The following is a 13,409-nucleotide window of genomic DNA, read 5'->3' as shown; positions in this document are numbered from 1 at the left end:
ACTTATAATGCCACATTGTTCTCTGTAGGAACCCCAATAGTCGCAACCACACAACATGGCGGCAGTACGGCACAGAAGAACACTATATGGAGATGAACCTAAATCTGAAATCGTCTTCAAAGCTGAAGGAGAGTAAGTACAAGTTCTGGACTGAGACCCTTCCAGAGAAAATCCAGTCCCAGAAAGCGGTTGGAGTTGATCGTACAGAGCTGTAGATCCTGACATAGAAGCTTCCTACACATGGAAGAACCAAACAGCGAGAGGAGTTAGGAGAGTTACAATTCATTTGTCCAGTTCTTAATAAAGTTTACTTTTATGGAATTTTGAAGCTGTTTCTTTCACATTATTTTGGGTGTATTCAGATGGTGCAGATAAAACCGCATCCAAAATGCAGAGAAAAATGCATGTTGTGTGTAATGTGGTTCTAGTTTCTACTGCAGCATGATCTAGTGCAGGAGGAGCAGATATATATTAGCAGAAGGACCCGGCTTCACACGGGTATAGTTCATCTATTTTATTTAATGTCTGTGTGTGTCATTAAAAGACAATATCCACTACAACAGTGACATCTACAGTACCCTGCCCCCTTAACAGAGACCTCCCCAGCCCCCACTCCCACAGTGCCCCATCTCCTTAAAATGGGCCTGCCACAGCAGCCCACCCCCTTAACTTTGACCTTCACAGCAGCCCGGCCCTTTAACAGTGAGTTCCAGAGCACCCCACCCCCTTGACAGTGACCTCTACAGCACCCGCCCCTTAACACTGACCTTAACTGACCTCCACCATTTCTGACCCCCTTAACAGAGACCTCCACAGCGACTGCCCCTTTAACAGTGACTGCCACAGTACCCTGCTCCCTTAACAGTCACCTCACAGTACCCCGCTCCCTTAACAGTGACCTCACAGTACCCCGCTGCCCCTTTAATATTGGCCTCCACTGAAAGAACAAAACATTGAGAGGAGTTCTTAATAAAGTTTACTTTTATGGACTTTTGATGCTTTCTTTCACAATCATTCGGGTGTATTCAGATTGTGCAGATAAAACTGCATCCAAAATGCATAGAAAAGTGCATGAGGTGTACAATGTGGTTTCAGTTTCTACAGGCCGCACGATCTAGAGCAGTGGCTGAGGGTGCCCACAGGTATCTCCCATTTTGCTGAACCAAATGGCAATGTGTAACAGATAAATGTCCCAATCTAGAGTTTAGCCCAAGTTCACAGTTTCAGGGTCACATTGAAGTCACTTGGGCCCACCAAAGGAAATTATTCTGAGAGCTCACCCTCTGTGTTCTGCTAGTGGTCAATTATTGTCAGAGCCTGGGCCCACCAGGGGATTATATAGTATTCTGGTGGGCCAGTCCGAGGACTTTCCCTAAGGGTCCATTCAGACATCCGCAAGTGTTTTGCAGTCTGCAAATTGAGGATCTGAAAAACACGGATACCGACAGTGTGCATTCTGCATTTTGCGGACCACACATGGCCGACCCTGTGATAGAAATGCCTTTTTTGCGGGGCTGCAGAACGGAAGTACTGATGCGGACAGCACACTGTGCTGTCCGCATCTTTTGAGGCCACATTGAAATGAATGGGTCTGCACCCTTCCCGCAAAATTGCAGAACAAATGCGGAGTGTGAACTACTGACCCTTATTCTGTATATATGGACACTGCACAGTACCATATTTCCTGTCCTTTGTACTGGATGTAATCCTCAGTATTTTCTCTTATTCTGTATATATGGACACTGCACAGTACCACTTCTCCTGTCCTGTATACTGGGTGTAATTCTCAGTATCTGCTCTTATTCTGTATATATGGACACTGCACAGTACCACTTCTCCTGTCCTGTATTCTGGGTGTAATCCTCAGTATTTTCTCTTATTCTTTATATATGGACACTGCACAGTATCACTTCTCCTATCCTATATACTGGGTGTAATTCTCAGTATCTGCTCTTGCGACATGCCAGAACCGCAGGGGCGACACGTGAGGTGCACGGTGGGCCGATGAGGGGGAGTAGTAATACAGTTCATCGGTTTACTCAAGGTTAGCAGAAAGCCTCCCTGGGCCGGCAGCACAGTGATGAGGAAGACAGCACGAAACCTTCCGGGGCACGCTCTGTGGTAGTGGAGCAACAGCTAAGATGGGGGTTGAGGTGCCCTTGATGACAGCGGTGTCTAGGGTGCTTGTGGCGGCTGGGTCCCTTGGTGGTATTTGTTGTGACGCCGGTACAGTTTATGGTGGTACAGCCAGTTGTAGTGGTAGTATTGAAGAATGAGGTAGACAGTGGTAGGATACAACTCACAACTTTTACTGTAGCTGGTTTTAGTTGCAGCATATACATCCAGACAGAATACAGTCTCTGGGTATATAGAGGAATTCTGTTGATCCATTGTTAATAGGTTTTGACTAGGTCCTGACTCAGGCTGTGGTTCAGTATAATTCTTACTGGTAGGTGACTTCGCTTCCGGTCCCTTTTAAATCCAGTGAAGTTTGGTGAGGTAGCCCGTGGCTAGAGAATCCTTCACCTAGACTCCCCAAAAGTGATGCCTGGGTAGTGGCTATTATCCTTTGGTTTAAGTCCTTTTTCTACTTTGTCCCTTCTTGGACTAGACTTCACTCCTGAGCAGACTTGTGCTTGATCTGCACACTCACTAACTGGCAAAAAACTGAACACAGATTAGACCTGAGCTGGGCTAGATATCCCAGGGTGGTGCTATCCCCATTTAGTGGTGGGATGTATAAAGCACACTTGACCAGCCTATGAATAGGGATACAACAGATGTAGCAATGCAAAATGACATGCAATACAGCAATGACAATGAAGCAATACATTTGCAGTTCCACGTGTCCAAGTGTTCCAAGTGGGACGCTGCATACCTCCATGGTAAAACGTGTGTCAACCGACACATTTTTCACTAGATGTTGTGTCTTCCTGTAAAATATAAGAGAAGGGAAAGCATGCATGCATAGGAAATAACACCATAACACCATTCTTGTACTCCTTGTATCTGAAAGTAAAATGGGTTAGGCAAACATATCTCAGGCAACGAAATGTGACAAAAGGCGACAACAGGGTTGTAATTTTTCCTCTGAAGACTGGTGATGTATTGGGAAAACCAGAATAGTCTATAATGTTGTGAAAAAAAAAGGAAAAACAAAAATAACAACATCTCAGGAGGCTCACAGGGTATGAGTCCGTTCCCTGGGCACAGGAAAATGTCAAAATAGCATATAACGGAGGCTCAAGTGCATGAAGTATCTCCGGGTGCAGGCTTGAACGTTGCAAAACAGGTGTAAGGTAAGTAGTCCCTTAAGGGGTTAAGGACACGGCCATATTTCACCTTAAGGACCAGGCCATTTTTTGCAAATCTGCCCAGTGTCACTTTAAGTGGTGATAACATTAAAACGCTTTGACTTATCCAGGCCATTCTGGGATTTTTTTTTCGTCACATATTGTACTTCATGACACTGGTAAAATGAAGTCAAAAAAATTCATTTTTATTTTTAAAAAATACTAAATTTACCCAAAAATTTTTTAAAAATGCAAATTTCCAAGTTTCAATTTGTCCACTTCTCTAATACATAGTAATACCTCCAAAAATAGTTATTACTTTACATTCCCCATATGTCTACTTCATGTTTGGATCATTTTGGGAATGATATTTTATATTTTGGGGATGTTACAAGGCTTAGAAGTTTAGAAGCAAATGTAGAAATTTTTCAGAAATCTTCAAAAACCCCAATTTTAGGGACCCGTTCAGGCATACATAATAGAAACCACCCAAAAATGACTCAATTCTAGAAACTACACCCCTCAAAAGGTATTCAAAACTGATTTTACAAATGTTGTTAACCCTTTAAAAGTTGCACAAGAGTTATTGGCAAATGGAGATGAAATTTGCGAATTTCTATTTTTTGGCAAATTTTCAATTTAAATCCATTTTTTCCAGTAGCAAAGCAAGGGTTAACAGCCAAACAAAATGCTATGTTTATTGCCCCGATTCTGTAGTTTGCAGAAACATCCCATATGTGGCCATAAACTACTGTACGGCCACACATCGGGGCGTAGAAGGAAAGGTGCGCCGTGTGGTTTTTTGAAGGCCGATTTTGCTGGACTGGTTTATTTACACCATGTCTCATTTGAAGCCCCCCTGATGCACCCCTAGAGTAGAAACTCCATAAAAGTGACACCATCTAAGAAACTACAGTTGTGGCCAAAAGTTTTGAGAATGACAAAAATATTGGAAATTGGAAAAGTTGCTATTTAAGTTTTTATAATAGCAATTTGCATATACTCCAGAATGTTATGAAGAGTGATCAGATAAATTGCATAGTCCTTTATTGCCATGAAAATTAACTTAATCCCCAAAAAAACTTTCCACTGCATTTCATTGCTGTCATTAAAGGACCTGCTGAGATCATTTCAGTAATCGTCTTGTTAACTCAGGTGAGAATGTTGACGAGCACAAGGCTGGAGATCATTATGTCAGGCTGATTGGGTTAAAATGGCAGACTTGACATGTTAAAAGGAGGGTGATGCTTGAAATCATTGTTCTTCTATTGTTAACCATGGTAACCTGCAAAGAAACGCGTGCAGCCATCATTGCGTTGCATAAAAATGGCTTCACAGGCAAAGATATTGTGGCTACTAAGATTGCACCTCAATCAACAATTTATAGGATCATCAAGAACTTCAAGGAAAGCGGTTCAATTCTTGTGAAGGCTTCAGGGCGTCCAAGAAAGTCCAGCAAGCGCCAGGATCGCCTCCTAAAGAGGATTCAGCTGCGGGATCGGAGTGCCACCAGTGCAGAGCTTGCTCAGGAATGGCAGCAGGCAGGTGTGAGCGCATCTGCACGCACAGTGAGGCCAAGACTTTTGGAAGATGGCCTGGTGTCAAGAAGGGCAGCAAAGAAGCCACTTCTCTCCAAAAAAAACCATCAGGGACAGATTGATCTTCTGCAGAAAGTATGGTGAATGGACTGCTGAGGACTGTGGCAAAGTCATATTCTCCGATGAAGCCTCTTTACGATTGTTTGGGGCATCTGGAAAAAGGCTTGTCCGGAGAAGAAAAGGTGAGCGCTACCATCAGTCCTGTGTCATGCCAACAGTAAAGCATCCTGAGACCATTCATGTGTGGGGTTGCTTCTCATCCAAGGGAGTGGGCTCACTCACAATTTTGCCCAAAAACACAGCCATGAATAAAGAATGGTACCAAAACACCCTCCAACAGCAACTTCTTCCAACAATCCAACAACAGTTTGGTGAAGAACAATGCATTTTCCAGCACGATGGAGCACCGTGCCATAAGGCAAAAGTGATAACTAAGTGGCTCGGGGACCAAAACGTTGACATTTTGGGTCCATGGCCTGGAAACTCCCCAGATCTTAATCCCATTGAGAACTTGTGGTCAATCCTCAAGAGGCGGGTGGACAAACAAAAACCCACTAATTCTGACAAACTCCAAGAAGTGATTATGAAAGAATGGGTTGCTATCAGTCATGAATTGGCCCAGAAGTTGATTGAGAGCATGCCCAGTCGAATTGCAGAGGTCCTGAAAAAGAAGGGCCAACACTGCAAATACTGACTCTTTGCATAAATGTCATGTAATTGTCGATAAAAGCCTTTGAAACGTATGAAGTGCGTGTAATTATATTTCACTACATCACAGAAACAACTGAAACAAAGATCTAAAAGCAGTTTAGCAGCAAACTTTGTGAAAACTAATATTTTTGTCATTCTTAAAACTTTTGGCCACAACTGTACACCCCTCAAGGTATTCAAAACTGGTTGGGACAATTTTTAGGGTACATATGATTTTTGGTTGCTCTATATTTCATTTTTGTGAGGTAAAGATACCAAAAATTTAAATTCTGAAATTTCATCTCCATTTGCTATTAACTGTTGAGGAACACCTAAAGGGTTAATAAAGTTTGTAAAATCACTTTTAGGGAGTTTCTACTCTAGGGGTGCATCAGGAGGGCTTCAAAAAGGGACATGGTGTCAATAAAAAAGGCCATCAAAATCGGCCTTCCAGAAACCATGTCGGTCCTTTCCTTTTGCGCCCTGCCTTTTAGTGATACAGCAGTTTACAACCACAAATGTGGCGTTTCTGTAAACTGCAGTATCAGGGTAATAAATATTAAGTTTTGTTTGGTTGTTAACCCTTGCTTTGTTACCGGAAAAAACGGATTGAAATGGAAAAGTGCCAAAAATAGCTGTGTTGGCACCGTTAAAAAAAATTTTTTGGGACCGTGTTAATCTGGGGAGTTAGGTCATGGGGTATTTTTATAGAGGAGATTATTACGGACGTGACGATACCTAATAAGTCTACTTTTTTACAATTATTTAGGTTTTAGACTATATTATCCTTTTTAAAACAAAATAAATATATTTGTATCTCTAAAGTCTAGGAGTCATTTTTTTGGTTTGTTTTTTAGCCGATTGTATTAGGTAGGGGCTCATTTTTTGTGTGATTAGGGGATGGTCTTAATGGCACTATTTTGGGGGCTATATGACTTTTTCATCGCTTGCTATTAAAGTTTTTGTTATCTAAGGTGACAAAAAAAAATCTTTTTTTGCACCATTTTTTTTTTTTTACCGTGTTAATCTGGGGGGTTAGGTCATGGGGTAGTTTTATAGAGGATATTATTACCGACGCGGCGATACCTAATTTGTATACTTTTTTTAAATTATTTTAGTTTTACAATTTTTTTTAACAAATTTTTTTGGGTGTCTCAAGTCGGAGAACCATAGTTTTTATTGTTTGTCAGTGGCTAAATGGAATTAAAATTGGGGAAGGGGATTATAAATTTACTACTCCATGGAAGTGTGGTACTCCCTGAAGCAACCGTCAATGCAGAGGCCCGGATGATCGGGGCACGTGTCACATTGAGTAGTGGTGTCCTTCCGTATCCCCCTCCTGTGACACACTCTGCACTTTTTTTGGGTCCGTCCCTTCTTTCCAGGATGGGGGACCACACCTGGAAAGTGTTGGCCAGGGACGATCTGGGCGCCTACAGTTCCCGAGGTACTCCGGCCTGCTCTTTCCCAGTCCGAAAAGATCAGGGCCTTGAGGACTGCCTCATAGAACTGGAGGAATTTCCCTGTGTTGCCAGCGCACTGGAACAGTACAAAAGAGTTGTACATGGCAACCTGCACCAAGTAGACCGCAACTTTTTTGTACCATGTCCGCGTTTTGCGCATGGCCTTATATGGCTTGAGGACTTGATCAGAGAGATCAACTCCTCCCATATACCGATTGTAGTCAACGATACAATCGAGCTTGAGGAATGTTGCCGCGATACCTCGCACAGGGACAGGGGTGATGCCGTTACCGTGAATTGTGGATAGTACAAGGACATCCCTCTTGTCCTTATATCTGACCTGCAGCAGGTTTCCATTGGTAAGGGCATGGGTCTCACCCCTGGGGATAGGTACCTGGAGGGGCAGGGAGGGCGCGTTGATTTTTCCGCACGGTCCCACAAGCGGACGTGGATCTGGCGGCGAGGGACCTGAACAAGGGGATACTAGTATAAAAGTTATCCACGTAAAAGGTGGTAACCCTTATCTAGCAATGGGTGCATAAGGTCCCACACAAGTTTGCAGCTAACACCCAGAGTGGGGGGAAATTCTGGGTGTTGAATACAGAAATCTCACCCCTCGTACACACGAAACTTGTAAGTGTACCCTGAGGTACTCTCACAAAGTTTGTACAGCTTCACGCCATACCTCGCCTGCTTTGAGGGAACATACTGGCGGAAAATGAGTCTCCCCTTGAACGCAATGAGAGACACATCAACCGCGACCTCCCTTCCAGGTACGTAGGCCTCCAAAAATTTGGCCTCGAAGTGATCAATGACCGACCTGATTTTGTACAGGCAGTCATAGGCAGGATCACCTCAGGGGGGACATGCTGCATTATCTGCATAATGCAGGCATTTCCGGATGGCCTCAAATCGGGAGAGTGTCATGGCTGTACTGTAGAGTGGGGTCTGGTAGAGGACGTCCCCACTCCAGTACAGCCTGGCACTAGGTTTTTGGACTAGGCCCATGTGCAGCACGAGGCCCTAAAATGTCCTCATCTCGGCTGCACTGACCGGAGTCCAGCCACAGAGTCTAGCCAAAAAGGAGCCTGGGTTTTGAGCGACGAACTGTTGGGTGTACAGGTTCGTCTGCTCCACCATTTGATTTACCAGTTGGTCACTGAAAAAATGACTAAAAAAAGTCGTATTCAGTGAAGCCCACTTTGTAAATCTGGATTCCTGGTTGTCCAACAAAATCAGGAATCACGGGCTCAAATCGCTCTGGGGTACACCAGCCAAGTTCACCGGCAGGGGGCTCAGGTAGACTGACCTGGTGGGCCGGAAAACTAGTACAAGCCCCAGAGCTGCTTGTACTAGGGTGGGCCACAGGGTCCCTAGCATGGGGGTGCCCTCGATCCGCCTGGCGGCGTCTCATCATCGCTTGATGAGGAGGACGCAGATGACAAAAGGAACGTGGGGTCATCCTCGTCCTCAGTGGGGGTCTCGGACTCAGAGGCGAGGAGGGCGTATGCCTCCTCAGCCGAAAACATCTGGCGGGCCATAGGGGAGTGTGTGTCTGCGTGTGAGTGCGCGTGTAAATCTTTAGGTGTGTGTGGGGGCACGGGTGTTCCCGGACTTTTCCCTAAACCTAACAGGAAAAAATAAATAACAAAAAAAAAAAAGCCCCAAAAAATGTGAAAGAAAAAAAAAAAAAATATTCTAACTCGCTGATCAGCCGTCCGAAGCTGATCAGCGGTGGGGTGGGCGATGCACTAAAAGTGGCCGGACACTAAAGAGTTCCGGCCACTGTCAGCGTACGCAAAAAAAAAAAAGCTTCCGCCCCCAAAAAAAGGGTGAAGGGTGAAGGGGGAGAGGGGCAAGGGGGCAAGCTGCAGCACCCCTGGGGGGGTCTAGGGTCACACAGCTATGCTGTGGACCCCAGACACCCTAAGAGGATGATGCAACAGTAAAAACTTTAACTTTCCCTAAAGTCTCACTGACTGAACTAAACCTTTCCCTACCCTGTCCCTAACCTACCTTTTAGTGCCAGATGGCACTGTGAAGGATCGAAAGAGGGGGTGCTGGGCACAGATCAGGGGGTGCACTGTGGAGATCGGGCAGCAGGCTCCTCTTTCTGCGAAATCCAATGTGCGAATGGCGGAGGAGAGGATAGAAAGCGGGAGTTAACCCCCGCCCGCCCGTGCAGCCAATCAGAAGAGATCCTGTGAGGTGATGTCACCATCACCTCACAGGATCTAAGGATGGTGATTGGTGGTGTATTATCACACCACCGATCACCATCCTGTTCCAGGTTATCGGGTCACCAGAGACCCGAATAACCCGGAAACGCAGCAAACCGCAGGTCTGAATTGACCTGCGGTTTGCTGCGATCGCCGACGCGGGGGGGTCACAGGACCCCCCTAGGCATTGTGCCAGAGTGCCTGCCGAATGAATTCGGCAGTCACTCAGTTCCGATCACCGCCCACGGCGCGGCGCTGATCGGTACTACACAGGACGTACGGGTACGCCCTGTGTCCTTAAGTACCAGGATATCAGGGCGTACCTGTACGCCCTGTGGCCTTAAGGGGTTAAAAGTCCTTTAAGGAAATAAAACAGACGTAGGTCAGTCTCTTTCTTAAACTCTGGAACTCCAGACGATGTAAGGATGCACTCAACGATGAAACGGCAGGGCTGGAAGTTGTCTTCTCGGCTGCTGGTGCAGGAAATCCCTATAAAGGGCAGGTGGTTGTCCTCTTGTAATCCTGTCGGATCTACGAAGCGGCTGAGACTCTACAGGCCTTATTTCAAGGGAACTTGGTGTTTCCTGAGCTGTAGTAGATACTTCTCGAGATAGCTCTTCCGGTTAAAGTGCTGTTGAGTTGGTCTTGGCAGGCACTAAGATATTGAGCCATGGGGTAAAGAACCATTGTAAAGGATCAGAGTTTTTCCAAAAGACTGTATTGGTCCTTCTGAATCAGATGATTTTACAGGCTCTGGTTTCCTCTTCAACAGCTTCTTCTTGAAGAGTTTCTTCTTCAGTATCTTCCTTGAGACACAACTTAAGGCGATTTCGATGCACTATACGTGATTTGTCCTCTTGGGTAATCGAATAAGTATCAGTCTCTGGATTGAGAATAGCAGTAATGGTGTAAGGTTCTCTCTCCCAATTTGCCATCTAATTTGCTGGTACGATGGTTGATTTTTTAACCACACACCGTCACCAATTTTGAGAGGTTCTGCTTTGGCAGATTGGTTATAATCTTTTTGTTGCTTTTCATGAGCATGTTCCATGCGATGTTGAACAATTTCTTGTGCATCAATTAAATGTCTTTGGTGCTCACTCACCCAATCAGTTTTTGGTAGACGGTTGATTGCATCAGGCACTTGTTCGCCCAAAGTATGATCGGCAGGTAGTGTACCTTGTCGGCCAAACATAAGATAGTAAGGTGTATACCCAGTAGAACAGTGAATAGTGTTATTGTAGGTGTACATCAATTGAGGCAGTAGAGTAGGCCAATCACTTCTTATAGCAGGTGGTACCACTCAACATCTCAATTAAAGTTTGGTTAATTTTTTCGCAAAGCCCATTCCCTTGGGGATGGTAGGCTGTGGTCCTGATTTTCTGGCAATTGTGAAGTGTACACAGTTCTTTGAAGAGTTGCGACTCACAGGCCGATCCCTGATCTGTAAGGATTCTTTCTAGGCATCCATACGGCAACAAGAAATGTTTCCAGAGGCATCTGCAGTTGTTTTAGCGGTCAAGTCCTTGACAGGTACGGCTACAACAAATTTAGTATAATGATCAATGATTGTCTGTGTAACCTGAGTCGACTTGGTTCCAGCTTCAATTGCAACTATTTCTAGCGGTGTTCGGCTTACAATGGAATGTAAGGGTGCTTTTTTGTCATGTTTTTCATTTCTTCCAACAGCACAGGTGGAACACTCTCGACACCACTTTTCAATGTCTCCTCTCATCCCGATCTAGTAGAATCTTCTACGGATGGTGGCTTCTGTTTTCTGCACGCCAAAGTGTCCTGATTGATGATGGTACATCTCCAGAATTATTCTTGCATCTCGGCGCGGTACTAAGATTTGATACAGACAATCCCAATTGGATTTAAGGTCCTTCTTAACCACTTCCCGACTGCAATCCGTTTATATACGTGATATTTGCACATGCCCCGTGCAGCTATCACGTCTATAAACATCAAGCCAGTTCTTTAATCCAAGCGCTGCAAAGCGCTTGGATTAAAGCTTCTGCCCCTGTCCTGCTGCTGTCACGGACAGCATACAGTGCAGTAATGCCGGCAAGGGACCAGAGTGGCCCCTTGCCGGCAATCGATCCGATTGGTTAGTCTATGCAGACTAACCAATCGGATCGCGGCAGTGAAAAAATGCAGGTTTCAGACTCTGATCTGCGCTCTGCAGATCAGAGCCTGAAATCAGGTAGTATTCCTCGTGCCCCCCGATCTGTGCCCCTCCAAGCCCCCCCTTGTGTCCACCTGCCGCCTGCCCCTGAAGCTCATCACCTGCCTCCTGCGCTCGCCCCCTCCCCGCCCCATACATTCCTCCTGTCCCAGCCTCCCTCAATGTTGGCGGCCGTACCCCCCCACTTTCCCCCTGCTGTGTGTGATGGCGGCTGCTCCATTCCTGAGCCGCAGCCATCAGCAGAGAGAGTGTCGCTCTATGCTGACACTCTGCTGTAACCCCATAGATGCCGCGGCATCCATGGGGTTAATAAAGGGAGGGGGCTCCCTCTCTCCACCATCGGGGCTGCCGCGCTGCGATGGCAGTGCCCAATGGTTGCCATGGCAACCGGACGCTTTGCAAAAGCGTCCGCTGTTGCCACCTACAGGGCATCTGATAGTATTATACTTTGCAATGCAAGAGCATTGCAAAGTATAGTACAGCCATCAGCCCCACTGGATCTTCAAGATCCAAGAGGGACTTGCTAAATAAAAAGTGAAAATAATAAAAGTAAAAATAAATAAGTAAAAAAAATAAAATAAATTGCCTTTTCCTATAAAGAATGAAAAAAAAACCCCACATATTAGGTATCACCGCGTCTGTAACGACAGTCTCTATAAATATATCACATGATAGACCCCGTCTGATAAACACCATAAAAAATTTAAACTGTAAAAAAAAGCCATTTTTAAACCGTCACCTCATCCCGCAAAAAATGATACCCTATTTAAGACAATCGCCCAAAAAATAAAAAAGCTATGGCTCAGACTATGGAGACACTAAAAACATCATTTTTTGGGGTTTCAGAAATGCTATTATTGTGTAAAACTTAAATTAAAAAACAGTATACATAATAGGTATTGCCACGTCCGTAACGATCTGCTCTATGAAACTGTCACATGACCCAACCTCTCAGATAAACGCTGTAAAAATAAAATAAATACGGTTCCAAAACAGCCAATTTTTTGGTCACCTTGCCCCATAAAGTGTAATAATGAATGATCAAAAAAATCCTATGTACCCAAAAATGGTACCAATAAAAACCTCAACTCTCTGTAAAAAACGAGCCCCTGCACAAGACGATCGGCAGAAAAATAAAAAACCATATGGCGTTCAGAAAATGGACACACAAAAACATGTTTGTTCATTATGTAAAACTAAAACAAACAAAGTAGACATATTTGATATCATTGCGTCCGTAACAACCTGCGCTATAAAAATAGCACATGATCTACCCTGTCAGATGAATCTTGTAAAAAAATAGAAAAAACGGTGCCAAAACAGCCATTTTTCGGTTACCTTCACTCACAAAAAACTTAATACAGAGCAATTAAAAATCATATGTACCCCAAAATAATACTAAAAAAACTGGCACCTTATCCCCTAGTTTCCAAAATAGGGTCACTTTTTGGGAGTTTCTACTGTATGGGTGCATCAGGGGGGCTTTAAATGGGACAAGGCATCTAAAACCAGTCCAGCAAAATGTGTCTTCCAAAAACCATATGGCATTCCTTTCCTTCTGCGCCCTGCTGTGCCCCCTTACATCAGTTTACGACCACATGTGGGGTGTTTCTGTAAACCGCAGAATCAGGGTAATAAATATTGTTTTGTTTGGCTGTTAACCCTCAATGTGTTAAAGAAAAAAATTGAATAAAATGGAAAATTCAACCCCCCCCCTCATGAAAAAGTGTAATAAGCCATTTTTTGTCACCTAACATCACAAATAGTGCCAATAAAACAGCCATCTCATCCCGCAAAAAATGAGCCCCTAGATTAGATAGTCGCCCAAAAAAAAAACAAAAAAAAAAAAACTGTAGCTCCCAGGCTATGGAGATACTAAAATAATTTTTTGGGTTCCTAAAATGATAATCGTGTAAAATCTAAATACATTTTAAAATGTAGACCTATAAGGTATCGCC

General features: G+C 44.4%; 2 protein-coding genes across 3 annotated transcripts in view; one reads left to right on the top strand and one right to left on the bottom strand.

Moving 5' to 3' along the window:
* LOC120981114 (fatty acyl-CoA hydrolase precursor, medium chain-like) overlaps positions 1–284 on the top strand; it is a 63,131-nt gene extending 62,847 nt beyond the window's left edge. Inside the window, exon 12 of one of the 2 annotated variants that reach the window (XM_040410607.1) lies at positions 29–284. In XM_040410607.1, coding sequence (XP_040266541.1) covers positions 29–215 — 187 coding nt within the window. In that variant the 3' untranslated portion in view covers positions 216–284. The remainder of the gene's footprint in view (positions 1–28) is intronic. The other variant, XM_040410606.1, reaches the window with a different exon arrangement.
* Positions 1–13,409, bottom strand: part of LOC120981117 (fatty acyl-CoA hydrolase precursor, medium chain-like) — a 675,808-nt gene that overhangs the window by 507,207 nt on the left and 155,192 nt on the right. The gene's annotated exons all lie outside the window — the stretch shown is intronic.

This window comes from Bufo bufo, chromosome 10, assembly GCF_905171765.1.
Source record: "Bufo bufo chromosome 10, aBufBuf1.1, whole genome shotgun sequence".
NCBI lineage: Eukaryota > Metazoa > Chordata > Amphibia > Anura > Bufonidae > Bufo > Bufo bufo.
Note: the sequence above shows the minus strand (reverse complement) of the source record. Positions and strands in the feature narration are given on the sequence as shown.